We start from the raw sequence: 27299 nt of genomic DNA, 5'->3' as shown, positions 1-27299 counted from the left end.
AGGTTGCTAGGTAGAAATTTAAGAACCGCGCGTTTCGGCCTGTGTGCCTACTTTAATTGAATCTTTCAACTTCTTATTCAAAAAATTTGCTGAAATCTCAGCTGTATCTTAGAACGCGGTTAAGTTAGTGACGTTTATAGAGCCTCGTAGGTAGTGACATCGTTATTTAGTCATCCTGTTATTTATTTTTAGTTGTACTTTTTCTATTTTTATTTAACCGCCGGTTCGGCGTAGTTTGTGAGCGTCAAGTGAACGCATCTGTAACTTCTAAAGTGGAATAAAAAGGGAGTTAAACCCTTCTTAAGAGTTTGTGTAATTTCCAGTTCATAGCAGTCACTACTACTGTTGCGGGCAAGTTGGGGCCACGCAACATCACAAACTAAAACCAGCAACATTTAAAAATTAATATTAACTTTTACTAGTTTTATTAACGATTTCTGGAATATATTTCATAGTATTGGCTGTGTAAAAATAAATATCACGCTTTGGACGATAAAATTTATTATTAACAACATCAATAACATATTCATTTAAACTTTACAATGACTTATATACAAACTGTGACTGTTCGCCAGTTCGTGGCAATGTTTGTTTTCAGACGACATTGGTTGTCGAGGTGCGGCGCTTGCTCGAATTCCGCCTGCATTCTATGTGCGCAGAGCTCTTGTTCCTGGAAACATTTGGGTGACGACATTCTGGACAGCCCCTGTTCATCACCAGAGCTATATTGTTGTGATCCGCCTATTACACAAACAAACAAAAAATAACAAATTATCTTATATATCGATATTAAATAAAACGTTTTACAAATGAGAATTTCAATAATTTCATGTTGCAAAGGCTTACGATCGCCCTCCCCCCCGAATTCAGAATACATTTTTGTGTAATTTACAGAATTAAAATAGAGACTTCATTACTACGATCAGTTAGCACCGAGACAGTCTAAGTTACGTGAAAATGACGACGACAGGGAGGATGCCTTAATGGTAGGCTATATACAGAACACAGGATAATATTTACGGCACATGTAAGGTAAACCAATCATAAGCCAACCCGTTCACCTAAATTCGAACCTAAAGGACAAATTACTAGTTATCAGAAGTTATATCCACTTGATCAATGAAGTGAGTGACGGAGGACGTGGTCACCATCCCTCTACCATATTGGTGAATTGGTATAGCGCGACGTCACCCTCATCTAAACCAACCTTGGATGTTAATGAAGGGAAGGGGGGCACATAGGCATCTCGCACCCAGCGCCGAAACCTTGCCAGCCCACCACCCCAAGCAGCCACTAGGAGTTTATATAAACATACATAAGTAGGATACATGGCCGCACAGGGGGCCCAGTCGATGGTTAAACTATAGAACCATCTTCCTCAGTTGTCTAAGTGCAAAGATGAGATATCGCATTTTATTTCATTCAATTGTATTTAGACAGCTGAGATATCTCATCTTATCTCTTTCATTTGTACTTGGGCATCTGAGAAAGCTGCTTCTGTAGATAAACCATCTAAATTAATCTTGAAAAATTTACAGATATTACACTGATTCTTGTAGTTTGACTTCTCCAATGATCATTATTCGGCGTGTTATTTTAACCTAAATTACGGATATTGTTATGCAAATGCCTTACAATTATCTAGATGCTGTCAATCAAGGTCATTTGGAGGTCATTTGATCTTACTCCCATATCTTTCCATGTTGTTCCAACCAAGCTGAATGTTTTCCACAAACAGAAACGTATTATAATACACAAAAGATGATTTTTCCAAGGCAAGTCCTGGAAATGCATTATAACCAATCACGTAACATGTATCTATGATTCTTGGTTACAAAAGCCACCCGGCAATCTAAGTGAATGCCGTTGGAAAAGTAAAGCAAGACCGAAACATCTTGTTTACGTGCTTGGTTTCAAGTTAGGTTTTGATATCAAAGTTGTCAAAAATCAAAGTAATGTGAAATGTTTTCTATGACTTTTGTGGTGTTGCGCGTCATATATCATGTTGTGCAACAATTGGTGAAACTGTTAACAAAGAATAGTAGTTGAGCGTTGTGCATAATTTTAGCGAAGTGATTCATAGAAAAACATATTACCAACTTTTAAAAGTTTGCAAAAACTAAAAATTCAAAATATAGCATTTGAATGTAAACAAACTCTGCCACACCCTTTTATCTAAAGGGACATACCTGCAACCATGTTTATTTTCAACGAGAAATGTTTATTTTAGGCTTTATCGATGCCAATGCTCATATTTCCATGATAAGCTGATTGATGTGATAAACATGTTGACATAAACGAATATCTAGACGAGATCGACTGGATGCTGCTGAAATTCTTCGAATTCAGACTTGTTATGGTTTATCAATTCGTCTTAATGTAAGCATAGTGAAAGATAATCATGTCGATAGAATCACGATAGCTGCATTAAAATTAGGTGCATTTGATTCAGTAACCAATGATGGTTAACACACTTCTATTAAAGTGTTAAAATACTAATAGATTGGACAACGGCATTACATGGGACGTTCATTCAGAATCATAGAACATCTTAGAGTTTGCGAAAAAAAAAAAAAAAAAAAAAACTACGCAACTTTTTTTTTGTTTAATTCAAAATATTTTTTTCCTATATTTAGGTATACTTTGCCTAAAACCTATTCAAAGTAAGAAAACGCATAATTTCCACATTTAATAAAAATAGGTTCTCTCTGTAATCATGCCTAAAATTATCGATACGTGCACAGAAAAAACTGGAAGTAACTAAAAATTAGTTGCTATGTTTTATAAGTTTTGAAAATTTTATTGAAAGAATTAAACTTTTGTTTCTCTTCGATCAAAAATAATTACTAATGACGCATTTTCTACAAAACAAACAAATTTTATAAAATATAGGTTAATAAAGGCTTTTTTGTAAAATCTTCGCTCGTGGTGGACTTCGGAAATCGAACAACTTCGAAAAGGTGTCACAACCTATAGGAAGAGAATCCAAAGAAACGAAAAAAAGATAAACAAAGCTAAATAAAAAATAGAAGTGACGAAGTGGAACACCTAAGACATCTTCTGGCATAGGATTACCAATAACTCCCTTTTTCGAATCTATTTTGATATGTCAATGGGCAAGAGCATGGGACCACTCGAGCTCCCTTGCATTATTAAGGAAGATGGAACAAAAACAAGTACAGCGGAAAATATGATCACAGAGATTATTAACTATACGCAAGATGACGCTACAGATGATTCGGCACCGCCAACAAGATATTCGAAGTTATTCCAACAACCCGTCCGACACCATCGGCGAAGTACATTTTCTAGACTGGAGCTACGACACACAAATCTCAATCAAGAGAGAGAAGACTCAAGGACTAGACAACTTTATCATAGATTCAGTCGAAGAATTTAAAACAGCAAACGAAGACCAACTCTTACTCTTAATAAATTGCTATTTCCCAGAAACTTTGGAAAAATATAAAACTGATACATTTTCATTAAGAGGGAGAAAAACAAAATCAAGCAGGCTATATGCAGGCCCATTTGGCTTACTGTCGGCTTGGGGCTAAGTTTTAACCGAAAGGCTTACTGACTTGGAACACAATGAACTTCTAAACCCAGCCCAATTCGGCTTCACCAAAGGAAAAGAAATAGTAGACGCCTTAAATTACATTCAGGACATCATCCTTAGAAAACAAGGGCAATAACTTGCATTGTTGTGTCACCACATTAGATTTGGTGTCGGCCCCTTCAATCACTTATGGTGGTTGCTGCTCAAAGCACAGTTGAAGGATCTAAACTGCCTGCCAAACTTGCTTAGAACTATTGCTAGCTATCCTCATAATAGAAAAATCACCTACAAATGAGACAGAGTTAACATTACCGAGAACTGTTAGAAAAGAGCGCCCCAGGGCTCAAATATAGGACCACTTATGTGGAATATAATCGTGGACACATCCATGAACTTAGATTTCGGAGAAACCGCAACAATAGAGGCCTACGCCAACGACTTTACTCTTATTATAAACCTGACTCTTACTAAAACAAGAAATCATAAGTATAAACTTTAGCCTGCCCAAAACACAGTTGATAATGTTTCCCAAGACCCAAACAATAAAGTTTAAACCCGGCAATAATCAAATGGCTGTGAATTGGCATTTGATTCTTGCCGGATTAAACAATATTTCTTGGCGAATCGAGTGGCCGCTCAAAGAAACTAAATACGATACGGTATTCTCTCCCTCCTTTCTGCGTAACTTCGTGGTTTAACAGTAGCACACTCGATGAGTATTCTAGAGGCGCATTCATATTTCGAGTCCCGGCGAGTGCATTGCTAATTTTTCATGTGTCTAGCATAAAAAATACTTAACTTATCTACACTAGCGCCCGAAATAAAAGGTGGGGGAAGATGAATCTTCACCACCAGGATTTGTCGATTGGGTCGCATAATCCTCAGTTGCCTGAATCCTCCTGGTTCAAAACACCTAAAATTCTGCAAGACGAAGAGGAAGCCACATTCGTAGCACAAAGAAACAATGTAGATTGCTATCACGGATGCTACAAATTGAGCAACTACACATCTGTCTTCTAAGTGGAGTCCTACACGCTCCGCAAAGCAGCTACGTGTGTGAAAACAGTAAGAGGAAACGAATTTCACTTCTTGCAGACAGCCGCTGTGTCTTACAAGTACTTAATAAAAGAAGCGCCAGGGCTGCTCAAATAGACACACTAAGGGAATTATGTATTTGCTGCTCTAAAGAGCAACGTTGCCCCGTCAGCATAACTTGGGTGCGGAGTTACACCGGGATAACAGGTAATCAGCAAGCTGGCGAGTTAGACAAGCTGGCAACCAGTAGAGCTAGGCAAGCTGACCATGTGCATAGAAGTTCGAGCCTCGGAGACGTAGCCAAAAAGCTCATAAAATATACTTTCTTACAAATATGGCAGGACAACTTAAGGGGGCTCATACACCTTAAACACCTTATGATCATCGAATATGTGATTGTTGCAAGAATTGGGATATTTTATTTATTGTAAAAGCAATTACTTCCATCTTTTTACAGTTGACTACATAATATAGCTGCTTTGGGAACTAGTAACCAGAAAGTTTGCGTTGCCACAAATATTTTTGTAATTTAATCCGCTTTGTGACAAAAATTTTCGTCATGTTTCCACCTTGCGCGCATGATATTTTATAAATGGGCAACGGTACATTCATGAAATTGGATGGAATTCTTTTTATGGGCACTATTTTTTAACTGAACCAAAAATCTGATGTATATTTTAATATTAAAAAATTGTATGGACGAAAATATTACAGATTTTTTTTTAATAAAATACATTTTATAAACTCACTTCCAAATAAAATAAAAATTTAACATGAAATTCTTAGAATTTTTAGTTCACAGCAGTTTCCAAATGTTTTAAAAGCTATATATTAAATATGAAATTAAATTATGCAGCAGAATGTTTTAAACTGTCCCCGCAAGGTGGAAACATGACGAAAAATGTTGTCACAAAGCGAATTAAATTATAAAAATATTTGTGGCAACACAAACTTTCTGGTTTCTATTTCAGAAAGCAGCTATATTATGTAGTCAGCTGTGAAAAGATGGAAGTAATTGCTTTTACAATAAATAAAATATCCCAATTCTTGCAACAGTCACATATTCGATGATCTTATGGGTTTTAAGGTGTATGAGTCCCCTTAAACGAAGGCAATACAATACGTTTTACGTTCGAGATCTTCCCAAAGGATCGTATGTTACTGCTTCTTGTTACAAGCTTACTCTGGTCACGACAAGTTTCCGGGATATTACGTTAGGTTCCTTAGAAGAAATGCTACTTGCGCCTGAGGGGCGAAGGGAAAGGAGGCAAATGCCCTACATTACATTCTTTACTGCCACGCACAGCAGCCCTAAGGCACATTCTGAACGCCAGGAATATTGCACTAAATGCACTTTTTACCGACTTGTACTACATAAAAATGATTAAAGCCATCACGGCACAAACCAATCATGTCCAATTCATTGAGTCAGTGGACGAAGAGTAATGTAACAGGTGACAAGTCTGGGAAAGACTGCTTAGGCTGCGTCATACGAACCTGTATAGTTTGCTAACAGATGATAAGATAATTACTAACAACATTAGGTTAATTAGGAATCTTGTAATTTTAGTTTGGATGGACAAATGTCTAGGACAAAGAAAAACTATAGAGAAAAACTTAGAAAGGCGGCTTAGAAAAGCAACGGCCGAGATGATAACCCAAACCGGTAGTGCCTAAACTAATTCACAGAACCGGTAGAATAATAAATCAACTATATCGAAATATGACTTTAAGCAATTACATAATTATTTCTCTTCTAATTTTAATGCACATCTGAAAACATATTAAAATCTATTTTAATGTGCATGATTTTAGAAAAATACATTTTATTATATTTATAAAATAAATTTTCTTATATTCTTTTGATAAGATCTGAATCATTATTGACAATTATGCTTGGATTTGAAAACTACTTATTCGGTATTTTTGGAAACAATAACAGCAGTTTACAAGCAGCGGGTTTTTAAAATTCAAATTAAAGATATTACAGTAAAAAATCTTTAATGAAGCTGGAATTTTTCTGTAAGTTTGATGTGAAAGAAAACGCTACTAGATTAAGGGCAAAACAAGAAACCGGATCTCCGTTAACGGTGCATAATTAGCAATTAAATGTTTAATTTTAAAAATACTTTCAATAATACTTTCATTAAGTATTAAACAAATAATCCTTGTTTTACCAAAAGAAAAAGGAAGGATCAAGTGAAATGCGAAATAATTACTGAAAACCTAATTATTAGTTCTACATAATAATTTGCTTTATATTTCATAATGTTACTTAATATGCTTAAAAATTAAGCACGCTAACTTAAAAATTTAACATATTTTTTACAATTTACATAGATGAAAAATAATTAAATATTTCTTAATATAATACGAAAATTAATGAGTTCGTACTTAAATTTCTTATTAGGATAAAAGTTTATGTTTTGCGGGCAAAAAAAAGCATAATGATATAGGTAAGAATAAACATATGAAACTGAAAGACTTTAAAAATTTATATTTATTTAGGTAATGAATAATAAACTGATAGTTTAATCTCTGTAGATTTAGCTTCGTACGAAATACGTATTAGCGTAAACACCAAAAGAAATCTTTAATGCTTACAAAATGAAACGACTACATAGTACAGATACAAACAACACTTCTAGTATATAATTTTAACCTCCTGCATGTTTACTATTACGGTTCTCTCCAGTTCTAAGCCTGCTCGGTGTACCACATATTCTGATGCCTGCAGAACATTGCTCGAAATAAACCTCCAAATATCTAAGTAACAAAATTTTAATCTAATTCAAAGAATCTTCTATACTATTAAAATCTGTGTGCGTCTGTCTGTTCGTTTTTTTGTGATATCGTCTCCTTCGAAACGGGGAGGAGGGAGTTGAGTTTCGAGAGAGGTATCCCGGGATTCCAAAAATTCGTGGGAAGCCATTTCGACTGTTCACATCTTCGTAAGACTTCTACGTAATCAGCCAGGGTATTAATTTAAAACTCGGAAAACGCTATTTTTTGCCTTCATTTTTCAGACTGGTAAGTCTTGCACGCTGGAGATAAAAATTTGTAAAAGTATTGCCGCTGCTCGCTTTCAAATCGTAGAGTTTGTTAAAAAAATTTATAAGTGTTACGAAATACGAAATAGAATAGCACCGCCAATCATTAAATATTCTATAATTAGTCATATTCGACTTGAAGAAAGAACGTGATTGCATGCGACGTCATTGTACAGCGAAAAGTGTTCGTTAATGGTCAACATTTTAAATAAATAGCTGCTGTTGGCAACGTTTTTGTTTCAGGTTAGGGTAATTGACCAGATACGTTATTGCCACGTTAATTCTTTTATTGCTATTGAAAAAACTTTCATTAAATTTAAATCATGACGTCATACGAATAAGTATTAACCTAAAGTGTCAAAAGTTTTTGTTTCCTGGTATGGCAAGGAAACACTTTTTACGAATTGATTGTTGCTTGGAAAAGACTGAACCGATTTTATTCATATTGAAATGTTTTTATACATTTTGTTTTCAGGTGTACATAGAAATTTTGCTTTGGCCGGAGCCCGCTCCTTTAGCGGGCTTGCCCGTTAGTTCACTAATAAACTTTTAATTTTCGAATATATAAAGAAATGTTTAAAGATTTCAAATTAAGATGATAAATTATTAAAATCGTGCAGTATACTACGAAATGAAGTAAATAATCGAGAGTTAATAATGAAATCAAAACGTAATATCAATTTTTTATTATCAGAATCAATTTTATAATTATCCTTCAATTTTCAATTCAAGTATAAATAATGTATATGTTAGGGGCAAAGTATGAAATCCGGGATTCTATAGAATACCTAGGCATTCTATAGGTTGCCGAAAACTGAACGGATTTTCATACATTGCCGTCCATACATTACCGTTTAAACATTTCACGCATAGCCTAGGCATTCTAAAGAATACCAAACGACAAACCGGTAAAGTATGAAACTCCGATTCGTTGTGAATAACCCAAACTCACATTTATACCGAAATTGTGCCGACATTTCTTACCAAAAGTTAATAAGTGATGCTAAAAATGTCAAAATGACTACTAAGAAGGGACCATGGGACTTTTGGTTGCTGAATCGCTTGGATGTGATGTTTGTAGAAAACAAAACTAAACACATTTTCAAATTTCATACTTTGCCTAAAAACGCCAGGCATTCTATAAAATGCTTAAGCATTCTATAGAATGCCGGTGTTTCATTCATTGACGGTAACATATAAAATTATTTTTTTTTACCTGGGAAAAGGAACCTTTGTGGCTCCTCAAACTGTGATTTCTGGCACAAGACGGCGTTACACTATCGCCAGATCCTGCTGTCGAGGCTTTAAAATTGTACACCATCTTGGCCAAATGCTGCTTAAAGAGTTTTGTAGTCAATGTGTAAAGAATAGGATTGATGGCAGAATTCACAGGTAGCAGAAACACAGCCACCCAAGCGTATAAATCTTCTTGAATAGGAACACCTGTAAGAAGTTAGACATAAAAATTATACTAAGAAATGAACAACACGAGCTGTAAACAACTGTAAAATTACAATATAGCACCTCGAAGTTTTATAATGCTATCATGCTATACTGAATATTTCATCCGAGTCTTGACTTTAATACAAATTCAATTCATTTTGGACAATATACATATTTTAGTCAGTCCTGTACCGTCAGATAGAGTACGGAAAGAGTGATAGAAAACCCTCGAATCTGGTCTTCGAAGAATTTGCCTTCAAAGTTGTGACCCAACTGGAAAAATGAATACTGCTGCCCTTAGGGCGTTCAAGGCCCAGGACAACGACAGGTGCAATCTCGGACCCTTGCTGTAACGAAATGCCTGGAGTTGATCTGTTATTACCTTCGGACGAGTCAACTAAGTCACAACACAAGTAAATAAAATACTTAGAGAGGAAGCCAAGTAATTTTATTCATTGAATTCAAGTATTGTCATGCAAATTTAGGATAAATTTGCTTTATAATCTGAAAATATACTAAGAAGAACAAGATCGGGAATTAAAAATGATATTTGTAAACAAATATAGCTTTCTATTCATGTATATCTGTATTGAAATAGGGAAAAATTCGAAAGTGGTTGTTTCATTCCTTGCACGACTATGGAAATGTGAGTATTCGTGAATTTTTTTTTCTCGTTTATGTATTACTTAATATTATATATATATTGTAAATACTACTGGATACCGTGCTGGATAAACATAACTGGATTGGTGTGACTGAAATGCTCACCAGTCATGTCACGTTCAAATTCTTAGTAAATGAAAACAAAAATATTATCATTAGTTTTATAATTAACGTTTGATGTTTGATTCGTCAAAGTAATTTCTTTCGGCGTCCAAAGACTTATGTCATCGCTCTGGCAATGTCTGGAATTCTTGGCAAAAGGATGGCCCTGCTGCGAAGAAGTGGTCAACTGGACCTCTCTGTCATCTGTGAATATTTTGTGGACATAAACAGATCAAGTTGGCGGAAGAAACTGTATCATTAGAAAGATGGGTCATAAAAATATACCAGTAAAAAAGGATTTCAAACTGCTAATTCACTGAGAGCTTCACAGTTTTTGTGTGTCATCAATAATGAGCAATTGTTTTTCTGCCTGAGGGCAGGCTGACATTGCATTTCATGCAGTTTAGCCTTTAGGAAGATGGGTTGAATTATTCCAGCTACAAAACATCCTAAAAGCAACGACATCTCTTATCGATGTCGTTGCTTTTATGGTAACTCACATGAACAATTTGTTTGGAACATCATGCTAATCGTTCATTATCCATCCATTTCTCAATTTTGATGACTGTCATGTTATACTTACTTTTTGTACTTTGTGGCAATTCAAAATAAAATTACTTTCTGATTATTCTTCAGACAAAAAACAAACTGCTTAATATCAGATGGTTTGCCTTCGTTACTGGTGTTAACTCATGTCTCCAAATCACACTGTCACCTGTAAGGTGCTCAAAGTTATTGCCAACGACAGGCGTTATCTTGCCCTCCTTACCACGAGGAATTTCGTGGCCTTGGGCTGACTACGTCAGACAAGTGAGCATAAGCAACAACGCTTATGTCTAATTCACGTATCCAACTTTTTTCACCTTTCCTAGGTGGAGACCTGAACAATGGGGATTTGATATGCAGCAAATATGCCTGCGATAGCATGAACACTTTACTATGAATTTGCTTTGATGATACGTTTCGAGAATTCATCAGTAAATTTATATCAGTAGGTGTTCAAGTTGTGTTACTAACCTGAAATTCGATTTCTCAGCTATGTATAGTGCATTTATGTTATACGTACTGTAGATTATTCCAGTTTTAACGCATAGAAAATAACACCTAAAATTGAGTGTTTTTCAAAATTCACTTTAATTACACTCACTGACAATCTTTGTACCCCAAAAGACTGTCCTGAAGACTTATGGTGAGGTAGTAGATTTGACATCAGGGGATGAATACTTGTAACGACCGAGGCTACTTTTTCATCATAATTACAATCGTACATTTCAGTCACATCACTACATTATAAGTAAACAATTTTAACAAATGTGTTGTGTTACTAACCTGAAATTCGATTTCTCAGCTATGTATAGTGCATTTATGTTATACGTACTGTAGATTATTCCAGTTTTAACGCATAGAAAATAACACCTAAAATTGAGTGTTTTTCAAAATTCACTTTAATTACACTCACTGACAATCTTTGTACCCCAAAAGACTGTCCTGAAGACTTATGGTGAGGTAGTAGATTTGACATCAGGGGATGAATACTTGTAACGACCGAGGCTACTTTTTCATCATAATTACAATCGTACATTTCAGTCACATCACTACATTATAAGTAAACAATTTTAACAAATGTGTTGAAAATTGGAACATTATAGTGTGCAATGGACGCATTTGAGAATTCCGGTCTGTAGTGTTGTTTAAAGTGGTTTCTGACAATGATACATATTCAGTAGTTATGGCTGAAAGGCAAATAGAATACGCCACTTTTGACCTTCGTAATATAAATCTGAAAGCTTTCAAATTTTATATTACGAAGGTAAAAAGTAGCGAATAATTGGTAAAATCGAGGGAGGTCAAATATAAATGGGAATTCACCCAAGATTTGAATATCCCTCAAAGTGCCATATTAAATATTTGGAGCCGATATTTAAGCCCTAGATTAGTTGACAGACAGCCTGATGAAAGGCGACCAAGAGTAACAACTCTTGGTATCAGAAGACCGTTTTCTGTCCTTGTTGGCTCGAAAAAAACTACAAAGCGATTACGAGATATTTGATTGTAAACCTTCAGGCTATCACAGGAACTCAAATTACCCGTTATACAGCTGTGCGAAGGCTTAACGAGGTTGCACTGTAGGTGAGAAAACAAATGGTTTTTGTCTCACTCACTACAGCTTCCGGAGAAGCCGGTTTAAACTGGTGCCGTCGTCATATTCAGTGAAGCCAAGACGACTGCGCCCGAGTATTGTTTACTGACGAGTCCACATACAGTTTGAAGAAAGATTCTAACGTGTCCTAGAGAAAGGAAGGAACACGCAACTTGCCTTCCCTTATCAGTGAACATCCCGTTTCCGCGACCGGGGTTTTATGGTTTGATTAGGAATCATGACAAATCGCCGCACCGAGCTTCAGATCTTTCAAGGGGGTTCCGTAACCGAGATATGTGGACGAAGTATTGGAACCCAGAGTTAAACTGTTTAGGGGCGCTGTTGGCCCAGAGGTTTTGCTAATGGATGACAATAATTGGCTCCATCTACCTTATGTGGTGTTAGACTACTTGCAAACAAAAATTATCACTCGAATGGATTAGCCACCTTACAAGCCGACTGAGCAGGTGAGGATGCCTTAGGGCGCCGAATTTCAGCGAGCCAAGTTTCTCCCTTGACTCTTCAGGAGCTGAAAAGTGCACTTCTAAAAGAGTGGTATGCAGTTCCACAAGACTTGATCAACATTTTGATTAAGTCTATAAAATCAGGATGTGAGGCTTGCCTATATGTATGAAATGACCATACAACCTATTAAAGAAAAACGTTTTCCGCAAGAGGTGATTTAATTTTTACAATATTTTCTAGTTTCCATAATTTTAGTTTTAATTTCAATATTTTGCGAAAAATTAACCGGCAGACATTGTAATTTACGTTAACTAATGCTTTAAAACAAATTTCTGTTAATAATGCTTGTTAAGTATCAGTTACGTTTTATTTCTGTCATTATCCTATATAAATTCGTAAAACTTGTTTTATTTCCAAAGTCTATGATTTCGGAACGCACGATAAAAAAGTCTTATTCAGTTGGTAATAACAAAATTATAATATCACCACTAATGAAATAGAATTTTCATTTATTCCTCCCGAAAAAAATTAAAACATTTATTCTCATATTTCAGATTTGTTATTGTAGGAGAGTTAAGCAATAGTTTTGACTTCAAATGATAAATGGAAAAAAAAAAAAAAAAAAAAGAAATATGATAGTGTTACGTATTTGGTATTTAAGTAGTTAATGTTAGTAGAATTATAAATAAAAGTGTTTTATTCCCCGTGCAGTGCAGCGCGTGACGAATATTAAAAGAAAGTTAAGCCGGAAAATTAAAAATACAAGAGCACGTGCATTTAACATTTAATAAATAAATATCTCTCTTTGATTTCGAGAAACTGCTGGAACAATCTCGAGCGTGATTTAAAAAGCTTATAAAAAGGAGGAAAACCTCTCAATTCAGTTTGTTGTTGTTTTAAGAGTTTCTTTAGAAGAAAACTTTTCTTGTTGACTGTAGCGAATTCGCGGATTAGCTCTCTCTAGCTGTTTTGAATTTAGTTCTGTTGAACGTTTGAGTAGTTTAAAAGATAACTACTATGAGATATTGTAATACTGTACGAATATCTGATGAAATTGAAGCATTTTGTTTTGTTTGTTGTAATAATAATAAATTTCGTTCATTTTTTCATCGCACTTGTGCATTCAATTCATAACGAACCCGTACACACGCAACAATATATACAAAACACGTATTCATTATTTTATTCGACTTCATAACGTGTTAACAGGTATGCATTTTAAAACACAGACGTTAAGCACGTTCTTACCTCCCATAGCAATGACTTTTATGAACACAATAGGAACCCAACACAGAAAGTCGGTGGCAACAATGAACGCAAATCTCTTCGCTATATTGCGGTCTTGTTGCTGCTGGGTGCATCGCAGTCCAATCTTGGAGTGAGATATTGTAAAGAACATGGAAATGTAGGCAAACATGATGAACAAAAAAGCGGCGAAGTTGAGACCACAGAAGATGAACGTCGAATATTCCCAAGACTGAAATATGAGTAGATAAAATGGCGTTAGTTATAATACGATGAAACGATCACGATAAAGTATTTCATTTGCATTTTCATCGTGCTGTTTACCTGTCCGAAAGGATCGTGTATGTGCAGAGGTAAGCAGACTCCATTGTTACCATAAAACTCGTCACCAAAGTATTCAATGTTCAAAAGTGGCAAAACCGAAAACAAAACTGCGACACCCCATGCTGTCGCCATAGCTGCAGATGCTGACTGCAGGGTGCGCTTTTTCACCGACAGTGGATGAATGATAGACATATACCTGAAAATTAAAAAATAAATAAATAAATAAATAAAAAATCTGAAAGCTTTCAGATTTTATATTAAGCCCAAAGGGGCGTTTTTTAACGCTTTATGTATTACTTTTATTTATTAAATATCATGTTATTCGCACTTAAACCATAAAATTCAATTCAACAGCAATATCGCAAAATACTTTTAAATTGACCATATCTTTAGAATTTCTGATATACAGTCTCGCGCGGTGAAGATAAAATTTTTTTTTCGTACAGTTTTGCCATTGCTCGCTTTGAAATCGTTGAAATTCTTAATACTAGAAAGACTGAAACTTAGTATATACCTATATTGCCCAAAGCAGTCAAAATGACTATAATTTATTAAATATGTATTCCTATAAAGTGATGGCACTTCAAACAGCTATCTTGCTAATGCAGATCGTTAAATTTGGCCACAGCATCTTTGTTAAGTACTTGAATTGTATTTTATTTAATGCAATATATTACCTTAATTAATAACAGACTTAAAAGTTCTACAGAACAATGTGCACACTGAAGTCTTCTTCAATAAATATTTATATGCGTTATTTTAAAGTATCAAAGGGAAACAAAAATTAGGTAGCCTCCCATAAAACACATTTTACGTTATGGTATATAATCTACATATGCATTTATGCAAGTAGCTAATGTAACTCGTAAGAAGATCTTAAGGTATCGATGATGTACCAATTCCGCGATTCTGCTATTCGCTAATTGGTAATTCGAGATATCTGAACATGGATAAAAAGTTTGGGCTGTTGGGAACAAGAAATGTAGAAGTATTCCACGGTTCTAACTCCTCGTTCTCAGATTCTAGTTTTGATGACTTACTTTATCACTTACTGACTTACTTTGACATTAATCACGCTTAACTGTTTATTAATTGCAGTGTAATAAATGCTGTTCTATTTCAATAGAGTTTGATTCGTGTTCGAGAAACTGCAGCACATGCATCTTTTACATAAAATTTTACATGAAATAATATTTGAATACTATTTACTTCAATATTTGGACTTTTCATGATTTAAGCCATTCAATTTTCTACAGATTAGCATCTGCCTTTTAGAATACAGGTTCAAACTGGTGAAAATCGAATAAATCTTATCAAGATTGTGTACGACATAAAAATAAAATATTTGTGGACCTATTATTTTAAATTTAACTATCAAACTGAATACTTTTTTTTCTGTCATAAAAATCCCTCCATTTTGACTCATTTTTTAAAATTGACTACTGATCTTTCTCACGCAAAACAACGCTTTAAATATTACATATTACTAGCTACTATAAATTTAGCTTCGTAATTTTTATTACCGAAACTCACTTGGTGTTTAAGGTAACCATGACAGTACAATATATTGCTATCTAATGGCCAATTCATATATTTTTTATTAAAAAGACAGCCACGGTTAACCGCAAAAATAAGCAAACGTAATCGATTCATTTTAACATGCGTAAGGTTTTCTTCTTGCACACAGTAGCACTTAAGACCTAAGCGGTGGCCGATGTCATACGAAAGTATATTTCATTCATAACTTTTTTCACTACACTTACACAAATTTAATAAAATATTCATTCATAATTAACCTGCAAATAACATCACCTGCAGCAACTATACACAAGAAATAAAAGCCACTCAAAAACACATTACTATAATATATAAAAATGCAGTGAGAAAATTTTTTATCCTGTAATGGTTTCTTCTTTCGATAGTTATGATAACTCTAAATCATCAAGCATCCTTTTTATTGGTAGTTTTCTTAGAATTTAAAAGTGTAAGACGCTTTGAATTTTTCAGAAATATTCTAGAAATAAATCAGTGTACAAAGTATTAACATTTTCGTATTTTCATAAGATCTTATTGATGTCGTAAGCGGAGATTAAATTGCGCGGCTCCTTTACTTCTTAGTTTTCGAAATAAATCGTAATTCTAGGCTGAGCCCACCGGAGCCCTAAATAAGAAGGCTCCGGCAATTTTTTTTTATATAACAGAACAAAAATTTCAATAGAAATTTTATCTCGGAAAATTTTATTTTTTTTTTTGCAACAAAACTATATTAAAAATCTCTTATTAAATTTTAGTTTATATCTTTACATTTTATTTAATTACCTTAACATTTAATTATTTAAATAACTAATAATCAATTAATTTTTTATTTAATTAAATAATTATTAGCAATTAAATAATAGTTGATAAATATGAATTAAATAATGATTAAATAATAAATATTTCAATTTTAACTTGTTAATGATTTTAATAGTCATTTTATTTATTTATTTACTTTTGTTCCTCTTTGCTGACGGTCTTCCATAAGGTTCCCGCACTTCTAATTTTAGAAATTAAGCCCTGATAGTAAGTTATTTTCTCACTCCTTTCCGCATGCCTTTCTGGTGTAATTGGAAGCATACTTGACGCATTTCGAAAGGTCCAGGGTTCGAATCCATCGCTCATTTTTCCTATGTCCTTCTTCAAAAAACAAATCCTAACGACACTAGTGGGGGCCGAGCAAAAAGGTGGTCGATGATAACTCGTCACTGCCAGGATTTGGGGAATGGGACTACCCATCTCCAGTCGCCCTTTCAAAGGGGGAGTATGTAGGGTATTTTCTCTCTCCTTTACGGATATTTTCGTGGTGTAATTGGAAGCACACTAGCCTCGCATTTAAGACGTCCAGGGTTCGAGTGGCGGAGAGCCCATTACTCCCTTTTCATGCCTCCTGCTTCAAAAAACCTAATGACTCAGTAATGTTATGGCAAAATTGTAATTATTGGACATCGTATTGGGATACAAAAGCTAACATTTTGCCCTTATGAGTTAAATAAATTTCACCTTGCTAAATGAAACGAAGGGCAGCGAACAATATCAGGCTGATAGGCATTTCTAAAATTATTATGCAGTAATTTTTAAATGAATATAAAATTAATATTATGTATTTGCATAATGTGAATCTTATATTCCCATTTTTGTAATTTAAGAATTCTGAAAAATACTTACGTTCTTCTGCCAGCTCACCTAGTATTTTTATTAATTAAGCAATTTCTCATAAAGCAATTTCTAAAAGCAATATTAAGCAATTTCTCATAAACGCTGCCGCTCTTGCGAATCTTAATGAAGAAAAGAATGTGGCAGTAAGGTTAACTGTAACCTTACCTGTCCGTTGTGATGACAGCGAGTATCAGAATCGAAGACTCGCTACTTAATGTGGAGAGAAATCCGCAAAGGTTACACTGCCAGCTGTGTCTCCACATAGTCTCATGGTGGATATATTGCCCTCGGAAAACGAGGTCGTACGCGGCGATGATAAACAAGTAGACAGACATGAGCAAATCTGCCAGTGACAAGTTTTTGATGTAGAATGAATGCACCTCATTGGGCTCAGCGAAGAGGAAGCGACCTACCAGGACAGCGATGTTGCCCAAACCTGCCACCACGGCCACCAGCCATACGCTGACCCGCAGCACTAGGCTGTCCAGTAAATGGGCAATGCTACTAATACCGTCTCCACGGGGCTCACAGACTCGTACATGCAGCGCCAAAGAGCACAAATGAAAGTCGTCGAAGTAGCTGTAAAGAGAGACATAAGTAATATTTAATATCATTACATTATATAAAGTTCACTCAAAAAATTCAATAGTGTTGTGTTTAGTTTAATGCAACAATGTAAGATTTAACATACGGACCCCTGACGCATCTAGTTAGCCAGGAAGATGCCTATCTACACACTGCGTGAAACTTTTAAACAGCACTAACTCATAGAACAGTTTCAAAACAATGTTTTTGGTGCTTTTAATACTTGTTCCGCATAAATTCAACCAGACAGGAATCCAAATAACATATTTTTCAAAACGTTTTAGCATCACGTATCACGTCAGGAATGTTAGGAGGTTTCAACCAGAAAGCATTGTGGTTTCCCGTCATATGCTCCAGAATATCAAGCTTTTAGTTAAAAAACTTTCTGCCATTGCTGTTGCATAGGTCTATTTCAATACCTATCGAAATGGAAGAGATCTTTCTGTTTATATGATGAATTTCCTTCAATGAAAACATCCAGGAGTATCTTTTTTTATTTCTTTTAACCTTTTAGAACCATTTGATTCTTCTTGAGAGTCACTGGGGTTACGATTAACTCGACATTTGTCCGACGTACAGAAGAACTCCAATTATCCGAATTAATTGGACTGGACCCCATTTGGATAATCAAAAATTCGGATAAGTGGATATTTTCCGAAGAATGGGTCTACAGGTACACTTTAATTAATTACTGTATGTTGAAAATGAAAGAAAAAAAAAGCTATTTTTAAAGAAAAGTGGTTTTAATTAATTAAAATGAAAGGAAAGCACTTTTACAGACATGTTATATAGCATACTGTAGAGTACTTACAACTGGTGAAAGTCACTGCTTGCTAAACATCTCGGTCAAAGTAAGCTATTTGACAGTCTTCATCCATGTTTGGGCAGCCAACTGGTGCATTCGCTTGACGATGAGAAACTGCATGTGGTCACACTCTTAATTTTTTTGGTCTTAATTTTTTTCTTAAGTTCTGAAAGAGATTCGGATAATCGGAGTTGTACTGTAATTTGTTTCGGTCTTCGTTTTAAAATGCTTCCGAAATGGTGCATGGCATTGTCACTGAAAATGCTCATGCGTACAGCTTGCTGTAGCTTCTTCAGGGTATTGTTTTGCAAAAAACAAATTGCAATATGTCCCACTTTATGAAATTTTTGCACGTACAAGAACTAGAATCCTGTTTTCTTCCTTCTTCTTCCTCTTAAAACACTTCCTCAACGATCATCTTTTGTGGCTGCTTCTGAAAATGTTTTAATTCTTTCTCGTTGTAATTCATTTGCATTGGCCATCTAGTAACTCTTCCTTGTTTTCAGGTTAACATTCAAGGCAATGGTTTTCTCTAGAGACACAAAATCATATAAAACGGGAAACAAAATATTGTCTTGTATCAAAACTCTCAAACTCTCTGCCTGCAACACAATTTCCTAGTTCCTGAGTGTAAATTCGGCGTCAAACATCAGTTCAAAACATATCTCAAAATCATTTGCTGATTGTTCATAACTCGAGACACCATTTGTCATCCGAGAATTTTTTATTTAGGTAAAATGTTCATAAACTGATGAGTTTGTGATCAAAGCTTTCAGTTTAAGTGACGTATAACTAACATAATTTCACTTTTTGACAGGATGAGAACATTTTCCGATTATTTCATATATTTGTCTTCAGAAACTGTATGTTAGTGCTCCATTACATCGTTGATATATAAACGCTCTAATAAACTATAAACATACTAGCAAAATTTTTTTATTAAAACAACTGGTATACTTTTTAGACAACATGTTATTATAACTGTTAAGAATTTTTTACTGTCCAAGGAGAAACAATGAGCTTTTAATCATTTTCCCTTTTTCCACGAGACAAACTTGTCGATTTGAAAGTGCCGCACTGTCTTTGAACGAGTTTAATAATTCTAAAAAATTTAAAAACATCTGAAAGTTTTCAGATTTTAAATTACGTCTAAAGGGGCGTTTTTTTTAACATTTTGTGTGTTACCTTTATTTAGTAAATATCATGTTCTTCCCACTTAAACCATAAAATTCAGTTCAACAGTAGTATCGCAATATAATTTTTAAATGAACAAATCCTTAGAATTTCCGATACAGTGTAAGGATCTTAAGTTTTACTAACGTTTATTTTATTTTAAACTTTACTATCACTTCTTATTTTCTACTTCCGGCCAGAATTATAAGCGTTAAGGTTTTTATGCAAAGTTTGTCTGGCGAACGCCAAGTATTTAAGTTGTGGCTTTTTGCCAAGCGAGAGAGAGGAAGCAGTGAGTTGAAGCAGGCCGCTTACCTTAGAAGTTACGCAGTTGCTTGTTGCCTTCCAGGCCAGAGGTTTTAATCCTCTTGATAAATTTAAACGTATTGTAGTGTTCACAGTTCTCTGTACTACATACGCTTCCTGTTAATATAAGGCCAATCTTCCACGTGTATTATTTTAAAGTTAAATTAGAGTTTAGTTTTATTTTTTATACTTTTACGTTTTGACCCCAAGTAGCGGGTCGGTGTATTCCGAAGTACGGAAGTCTTTGTAAATAGAGAAAAATAAAGGGTTTTGTATATCCTTCTTGTGTATCCTGTTTACTTCCCACAGTTTTGAACATAGCTTTAGTAAGCTTTCTGTTCCGAGTCAGGTCCTTGCATGTTCCCGAAGAAGGTTAGAAGGAACATTGAACCTGATAGTGGCGCCCAACGAAGAAGAATAACCATGGCCGAGTTTCAAGAAGAACCTGTGCTGCCTGCAGAAACGGCTCAGAATCCAGAAATGCCAGCTGCCGCCCTGGAAGGATTTGGTTACATCGTCCAGACCATGCGCGTTTCGATGAAACCAGAAGCAACATTTAATGGAAACTCACCGGTAACCAGTTTTTTGGAAAAATTGGATGACCACTTCATGCTCTACCCCGTGCACGAGTTTCAAAAAGTTACCTTAGCTACCAGCGCTTTGAGGGGCCAAGCGCTTAACTGGTTCAAATGTATAGGCAGGAGTCTCTTGGGTCAAGCAGGAAGTCCCACCTATACTTACGAGAATTTCAAGACTGCCCTACTAAAAGCCTTCCCTGTTGTAAGGGATCGTGCGAAATTAGAAACGGAACTTTTCAGTATATATCAACAAAGAATTGAAAACCTCTCAAGCTTTATTTTAAGAAAAATTCATGTCTTCAAACTCTTGTATGGGAACCGTCCGGATCCTGAAATAATTCAAGTGATTTTGCCGAGGTTACTGCCCCAAGTGCAAGACTTTATTGAATTAAGAAATCCGACTACACTGGAAAAGTTATTTGAGCTAGCAATCCAGTTTGAAAGTAGAAGAACGGCGGACGTCGAAAGAAGACGCCAATATCAACAGCGAAACCAATTTGGTGCGCCAAGACTACAGCAAACTCAAGCACACGGCTACGGAGGCAAAGCGAATCAGTGGGCAAGGAAACCCGAGCATTCAAAAACAGCCGGTGAACGTCGACAGTTCAATAGCAACCCAGGAAAAAAGTCTCAAGGCCAGGGGAAAAAGAAGGAAAGCACGGAAATGAAAAATAATTTAAACTAAAACGGATTTCTGCTGACGAGAGGGTGCGGAAATCCGAAGGCCACGAAAACCCCTCTTCCTTCAAGTTAAATACAGTAATGGTGAAAAATTTGACTCTTCCGAAGATTGAAGTGTTGGTGAATAATATCCCAGCCACCGCACTCCTGGATACAGGCGCGCAGTGTTCCTGTGTGGCAGAAGATTTTTTTAGGAAGTATTTTCGCAAATACCGCATATATAATTCGGATAATACGACAGTGTTAGCGGCGCAAGGAGAACTATGTAAGTGTATAGGTAAAGTACCGCTATATGTCCGTATCAAGGACGAACAAGTAAAGGTGATCTTTTTTATAGTAAAGAATCTGCAAGCACATATAATCTTAGGGATAGATTTTCTTTCATACGCACAAGCAACACTGGATTTTAATGAAGCGTCCCTTAAGCTGACAATGAAACCAGTTCGTACTGAAAAGGTTGAACTGCCGATGTTAAAACTTGACCACCTCCCTAATGACGAGCAAGGAAGAATCCGACAAGTGGTAAGTCAATTTGCTTCGATATTTAGTGATATTCCAGGATTTACTCAGGTTACTAACCATAGTATTGACACCGGAGATGCAATGCCAGTTCGCCAAAAACCATACCGGTATGATAAGAATAAGGAAAAAATTATAGAATGGCATATTACCGATATGCTACGTAAAAAGATCATAACGCCCATCTCAAGTAGTTATGCTAGCCCGGTGGTTTTATGTAAGAAAAATAATGACTATCCTTTGACGCATCCAAAAAGGTGGAGATTCGCTATTGATTACCGTAAATTAAACTCCATAACTAAATATCCGGTATATCCGTTACCGATCATTGAAGAAATTCTAAGGAACATAAAATCAACCAAATTTATGACGACTTTAGACTTAACGACTGGTTATTTTCAAATAGGGGTTAGGCCTGAGGACGTGCCTAAGACTGCTTTTATAACCAAGTCTGGCACTTATGCAATTTTGCGTATGCCGTTTGGCCTTTCAGGGGCCCCGGCAACATTTCAGCGATGCATGGACATTGTGTTAAGACCTGTTCTTGGAAAGTCCACATTTATCTATTTAGACGATATCATTATTACTAGTGATAATCTCGACCAACATGTACAGGATTTAAGACAGGTGTTTTCTTTATTAAATGAGGCCGGTCTAAAAGTTAATGTTGAAAAGTGCAAATTTGCAGCCCCTGAATTAAAATATTTAGGTTACAAAATATCTCAAAAAGGAATCGAGACAGACGAATCAAAAATAATCGCTGTACAAAAGTATCCGACTCCAAACACGGCAAAGAAGCTCTCTTCTTTTCTAGGACTTTGTTCATATTATAGGTCCTTTATAAAAGATTTTGCATATATCGCTGAGCCATTGTTAAAATTAAAAAGGAAAAAGGCAAGATTCTCGTGGACGGCCGAAGCCAATAGTGCTTTCTAAAAATTAAAACAAGCATTAACGCAAACCCTGTGTTGAAATTTCCTGAAAAGGATGAGAGTTTAGAAATTTCAGCGGATGCTTCGGATTATGCGGTGGGAGCGGTACTTTAGCAGCCCGTGGCATTTTTTAGCCGAACTTTAAATCAAACACAAAGAAACTATTCCGCGACCGAGAGAGAGGCACTTGCAGTTCTGTTAGCAGTGCAAAAGTTCCGAGTCTATTTTGGAAAGGCGCTGATAACAGTGTACTCTGATCATGCGGCGGTAACTAGATTGTACTCAGGGAAAAATTTATCCCCAAGGTTAATAAGATGGGCACTCAAGCTACAAGAATATAATCTGGTAATTTAGCATACCCCCGGAAAGGAAAATATCGTAGCAGATGCCCTACCAAGAATTAAAATAGACGAACAAGGTAATACCGTAAAGGTGGCAATGCTTATAGCATGTACAATAAATTCCCGAGAAACTGTAATAACCGAACTGGGTAAGGATCCTGAGTTTGGAAGCATTTATGAGTATTTGAAGGATCCTGAAAATTTTAGCCACCAAGATATTGTGGCGATAAGAAATAGGGCGGCCCATTACGAACTAATAGATGGTCTATTATTCTATACAAAAACTACGAATTCCAACAACGAATTTCGACCTGTTATCCCAGCTAGTCTTAGATTAAATATCCTGCAGGAGCTCCATGACAGCCCTTTAGCTTCTCATGCTGGTATTCGAAAAACTATCCAACGCGTACGCGAGGCAGTCTACTTTCCTGAACTGCAAAAGTTAACAAGGGCGTATGTCCAGTCCTGCCCAACATGTCAAGCAGTTAATTATATTAATTTCCGCCCGGCCGGGTTTCTAAATAGTATTAAATCCGAATTTCCAAATGAAATAATTGGCATCGATTTATTGGGCCCTTTCCCAAAAAGTCAGTTAAATAAAAGTCGCTATCTCCTTGTTATGGTTGATCATTTTAGTAAATGGACCGAAATTGTTCCCTTAAAACGAGCCTCCGCGAAATTAGTTACTGATTCTATTTTAAATAAATATATTTTAAAATACGGGGCGCCCCTGAAAGTTATATCGGATAATGGTCCTCAATTTGTAAGTAATATATTTGAAGACATGTGCCAAAAACTGGGCATACGTCATTTAAAAATGGTCCCGTATCGGCCGCAATCAAATATAGCGGAACGGGTCAATAGAAATGTAGTGAAAATTATTCGTAGTTATGTTAAAAATTTTCATAAAAGCTGGGATAACTATGTCAATGAATTTGCTTTCGCCCTTAGGACCGCAAAACATGATACAACGGGCAAAACTCCTGCTGAGTTATTTCTAGGCAGAAAGATTATAACGCCGTTAGATAAATTATTTTATGTGCAACAAAGAGCCCCAGAATTTAAAATGGGTGATATAGAAAAACTAATTAAGGAAGCAAAGAGGAATACGGAAGTAGCACAAAGAAAATAGAAGCTCTATTATGATTTGAAACGACGGGGAGTAACTTATAAAGTAGGGGATGAAAATTTAAAAATTAAGCATTCACTTTCTTCAGCACCAGAAGATAAGACTGCCAAATTTTTTCCACGATTTGAAGGACCATATGTTATAGAAAAAATAACTCACGCTGTAGTAGTGTTAAAAGCCAGAAATGGTGAAACCTGCTCCGCAAACATTGATCAAATCAAACCCTACTTTGATCGTAATAAAATGAAAATTTTCAAAGATCTTTTGCAGGATCCGGCACGGCAGACACGCAGGCACAAGCTCCAGAGGTGGAAAAACGACAAGTACAAGGGCAAGCCATTAAGAGGCAGGAGCAAGTGAAAAGAAAATTTCTCCGCGGAAAAATTGAAGGTAGCAAGAAAAAGAAGCCGTTCCACCGTCCAGAAAAGAGAGTTCACGAACACCCCCAGAATGAAGAAGGCAGAAGGACGACGTATGTGAAGAGAACCAGGAGAAATGACGGCAACTATAACCCGGCTCTAAAACGGAAGATCTACCCATCCGACAGGACTCTCCGCAGCAAATGTCGCCGAACTGCGGAAGGGCCATCAGCGGCGGAGGAAAAGTTACAAGGAAAATTTGAACGGCCAGCAACGAGGTCCAAGCAGGAACACGACAGAAGTTTCCCGGTTCCGCCAAGACCAGCTGCCATCAAACGGCCAAGACCACAAGCAGAGGAGAAAAAGAAGGTATTCAAGGGTGACCGAACTGGTGAAAAAAGGAAGCTTCCAGAGGAAGGCACTGAAGGACGAGCCCGTACAAGAAGGAGGATAAATCACACAACTATCTGCAATACCTTTAAAGACTGGGCCCAGAAAAGGATGTCCGAATATCACAAAGATAAGTAAAATTTTATGTTACTTTGCAAACTTAAGTTAATCTTTCATTCTTACTGCAAGTGGCAGATTTCAAGAAGTTTTACCTCATGCGAAGTCTACCTTTATCGCCAAAAGGGCGAGAAATGAGTTGTTACCGATTTTGGGTATTATGTTTTTCAATTACTCGCGCGTAAAACTAAAGTTGATGTAAACTAAACTAAAGAACTAAAGTTAATAGCGTTGTGTAAAGACTTAAATATTGTAAAAAGTTATTGTATAAATTTTATTTAAAACATTCTAGCAAGAAAGAAGTTTTAGTCTGAAAGACTTTTTGAAATGTATTATTTCAATGTAGAAAGAATTGGCACTTGCTTGGAAAAGAATAGAAGTTAACAATGTACTACTAATGTATGTTTTCAAATGTGTAAAATTAACGGCATGTTAATATGTTCTTATATACAATGTGAACTGTTATTTTAAATGTTAAGAAATACCGTGATATGGTAAAAGTGAATGTTAAAATTTTTTTATTCGTGTGACTGTAAAAAGACTAAAGCATGGCGAATATGTGTTAAAGGTTGAATGATGTAGTTAGGCTCTCTGACGCTACACTTTAGAGTTAGCCACTTTTAGAATAGTACCTCAGAGTTTAGAGTTGAAATTAGGGTGTGTTAAGAGGTCTTGTTATGTTGAATTTTAACACGTTAGTGTTTTGATTGTAGGAGGAAGTGTGGAACACGTAGACAGAAACACATTCGTGTTTGGTGTTCTTTTACAACACATGTCAGAGAGCACGGGGAGAGATAATTAAAATAGTCATGAATGAAATAAGAATGTTAAGTGAAATATAATTATACATGTTACTTGCCATTTCATTGTGTAACATTTCATTAAACTAGTTTTCCTTCCAGATCTCTGGAAGGAACCAGAATTGAATAAAAGCTCCTGTTTAGATGCAGTACAGATGAAAAAAAAGTGTGTATCCTGGGAGCTGCTATTGTAAAAAAAAATTTCTTTCTTTTAAATTTCTAGTTTCTAGCGAAAAATATTTGTAAAAGATTGGCCTCGCGTTAGATTCTAGAGCTAAAAGTTTTCAACAAGGTCGTTTTAGACCTCAGTTTCAAACTAATTAACTCTGGCGGGAAGTATGTAAGGATCTTAGGTTTTACTAACGTTTATTTTATTTTAAATCTTTACTATCACTTCTTATTTTCTACTTCCGGCCAGAATTATAAGCGTTAAGGTTTTTATGCAAAGTTTGTCTGGCGAACGCCAAGTATTTAAGTTGTGGCTTTTTGCCAAGCGAGAGAGAGGAAGCAGTGAGTCGAAGCAGGCCGCTTACCTTAGAAGTTACGCAGTTGCTTGTTGCCTTCCAGGCCAGAGGTTTTAATCCTCTTGATAAATTTAAACGTATTGTAGTGTTCACAGTTCTCTGTACTACATACGCTTCCTGTTAATATAAGGCCAATCTTCCACGTGTATTATTTTAAAGTTAAATTAGAGTTTAGTTTTATTTTTATACTTTTACGTTTTGACCCCAAGTAGCGGGTCGGTGTATTCCGAAGTACGGAAGTCATTGTAAATAGAGAAAAATAAAGGGTTTTGTATACCCTTCTTGTGTATCCTGTTTACTTCCCACAGTTTTGAACATAGCTTTAGTAAGCTCTCTGTTCCGAGTCAGGTCCTTGCATGTTCCCGAAGAAGGTTAGAAGGAACATTGAACCTGATAACAGAGTCTCACGCGCTGAAGATAAAAATGTTTCGTTTTTTTTTTTTCGTACAGTGTTGCCATGGCTCGCTTTGAAATCGTTGAGTTTGTTAATCAAACATTCGTTGAAGTGTTAAAAAATATGAAATAGATAATAAAACAAATTTCTAATTCACATTAGGGCTTACACATGCCCATATTCTAAGGAAGATTACGTGATTCAAATTTTGATGGCTCTAGGTACCTTTGTTTTATCACAATGTGAGAAACATACATAAATTCATGCAGATTGTTATTTATTTAATTTCTTTAAATATAATACAGGGCGATAATATTAGTTGGCAACAATTTGAAAACTGAAACAACTTTTATCGTGAATCAACGCAAAATGACAAAACGAAACTAATAGTCCTTCCTGGCAAATTGCCCCTTTGGACTACTTTAGAAGAAAAAAAAAAAAAACT

General features: G+C 35.7%; 1 protein-coding gene across 4 annotated transcripts in view; it reads right to left on the bottom strand.

Annotated features, from left to right (window-relative positions):
- Positions 1–484: 484 nt before the first annotated feature.
- The window catches only part of LOC118182375 (uncharacterized), a 411384-nt gene continuing 384569 nt past the window's right edge, over positions 485–27299 (bottom strand). For 3 of the 4 annotated variants that reach the window (XM_085814499.1, XM_085814497.1, XM_085814498.1), the window contains exons 17-21: positions 17387–17800; positions 14027–14222; positions 13706–13934; positions 8861–9087; positions 485–741 (exon numbers count right to left, since the gene is read on the bottom strand). In XM_085814499.1, coding sequence (XP_085670625.1) covers positions 595–741; positions 8861–9087; positions 13706–13934; positions 14027–14222; positions 17387–17800 — 1213 coding nt within the window. In that variant the 3' untranslated portion in view covers positions 485–594. The remainder of the gene's footprint in view (positions 742–8860; positions 9088–13705; positions 13935–14026; positions 14223–17386; positions 17801–27299) is intronic. The other variant, XM_085814500.1, reaches the window with a different exon arrangement.

Source organism: Stegodyphus dumicola, chromosome 4 (genome assembly GCF_044657685.1).
Source record: "Stegodyphus dumicola isolate Sdum_Otavi_A_Nest chromosome 4, ASM4465768v1".
NCBI classification, from domain to species: Eukaryota; Metazoa; Arthropoda; class Arachnida; order Araneae; family Eresidae; genus Stegodyphus; species Stegodyphus dumicola.
This window is presented reverse-complemented; position numbering and strand designations above follow the sequence as displayed.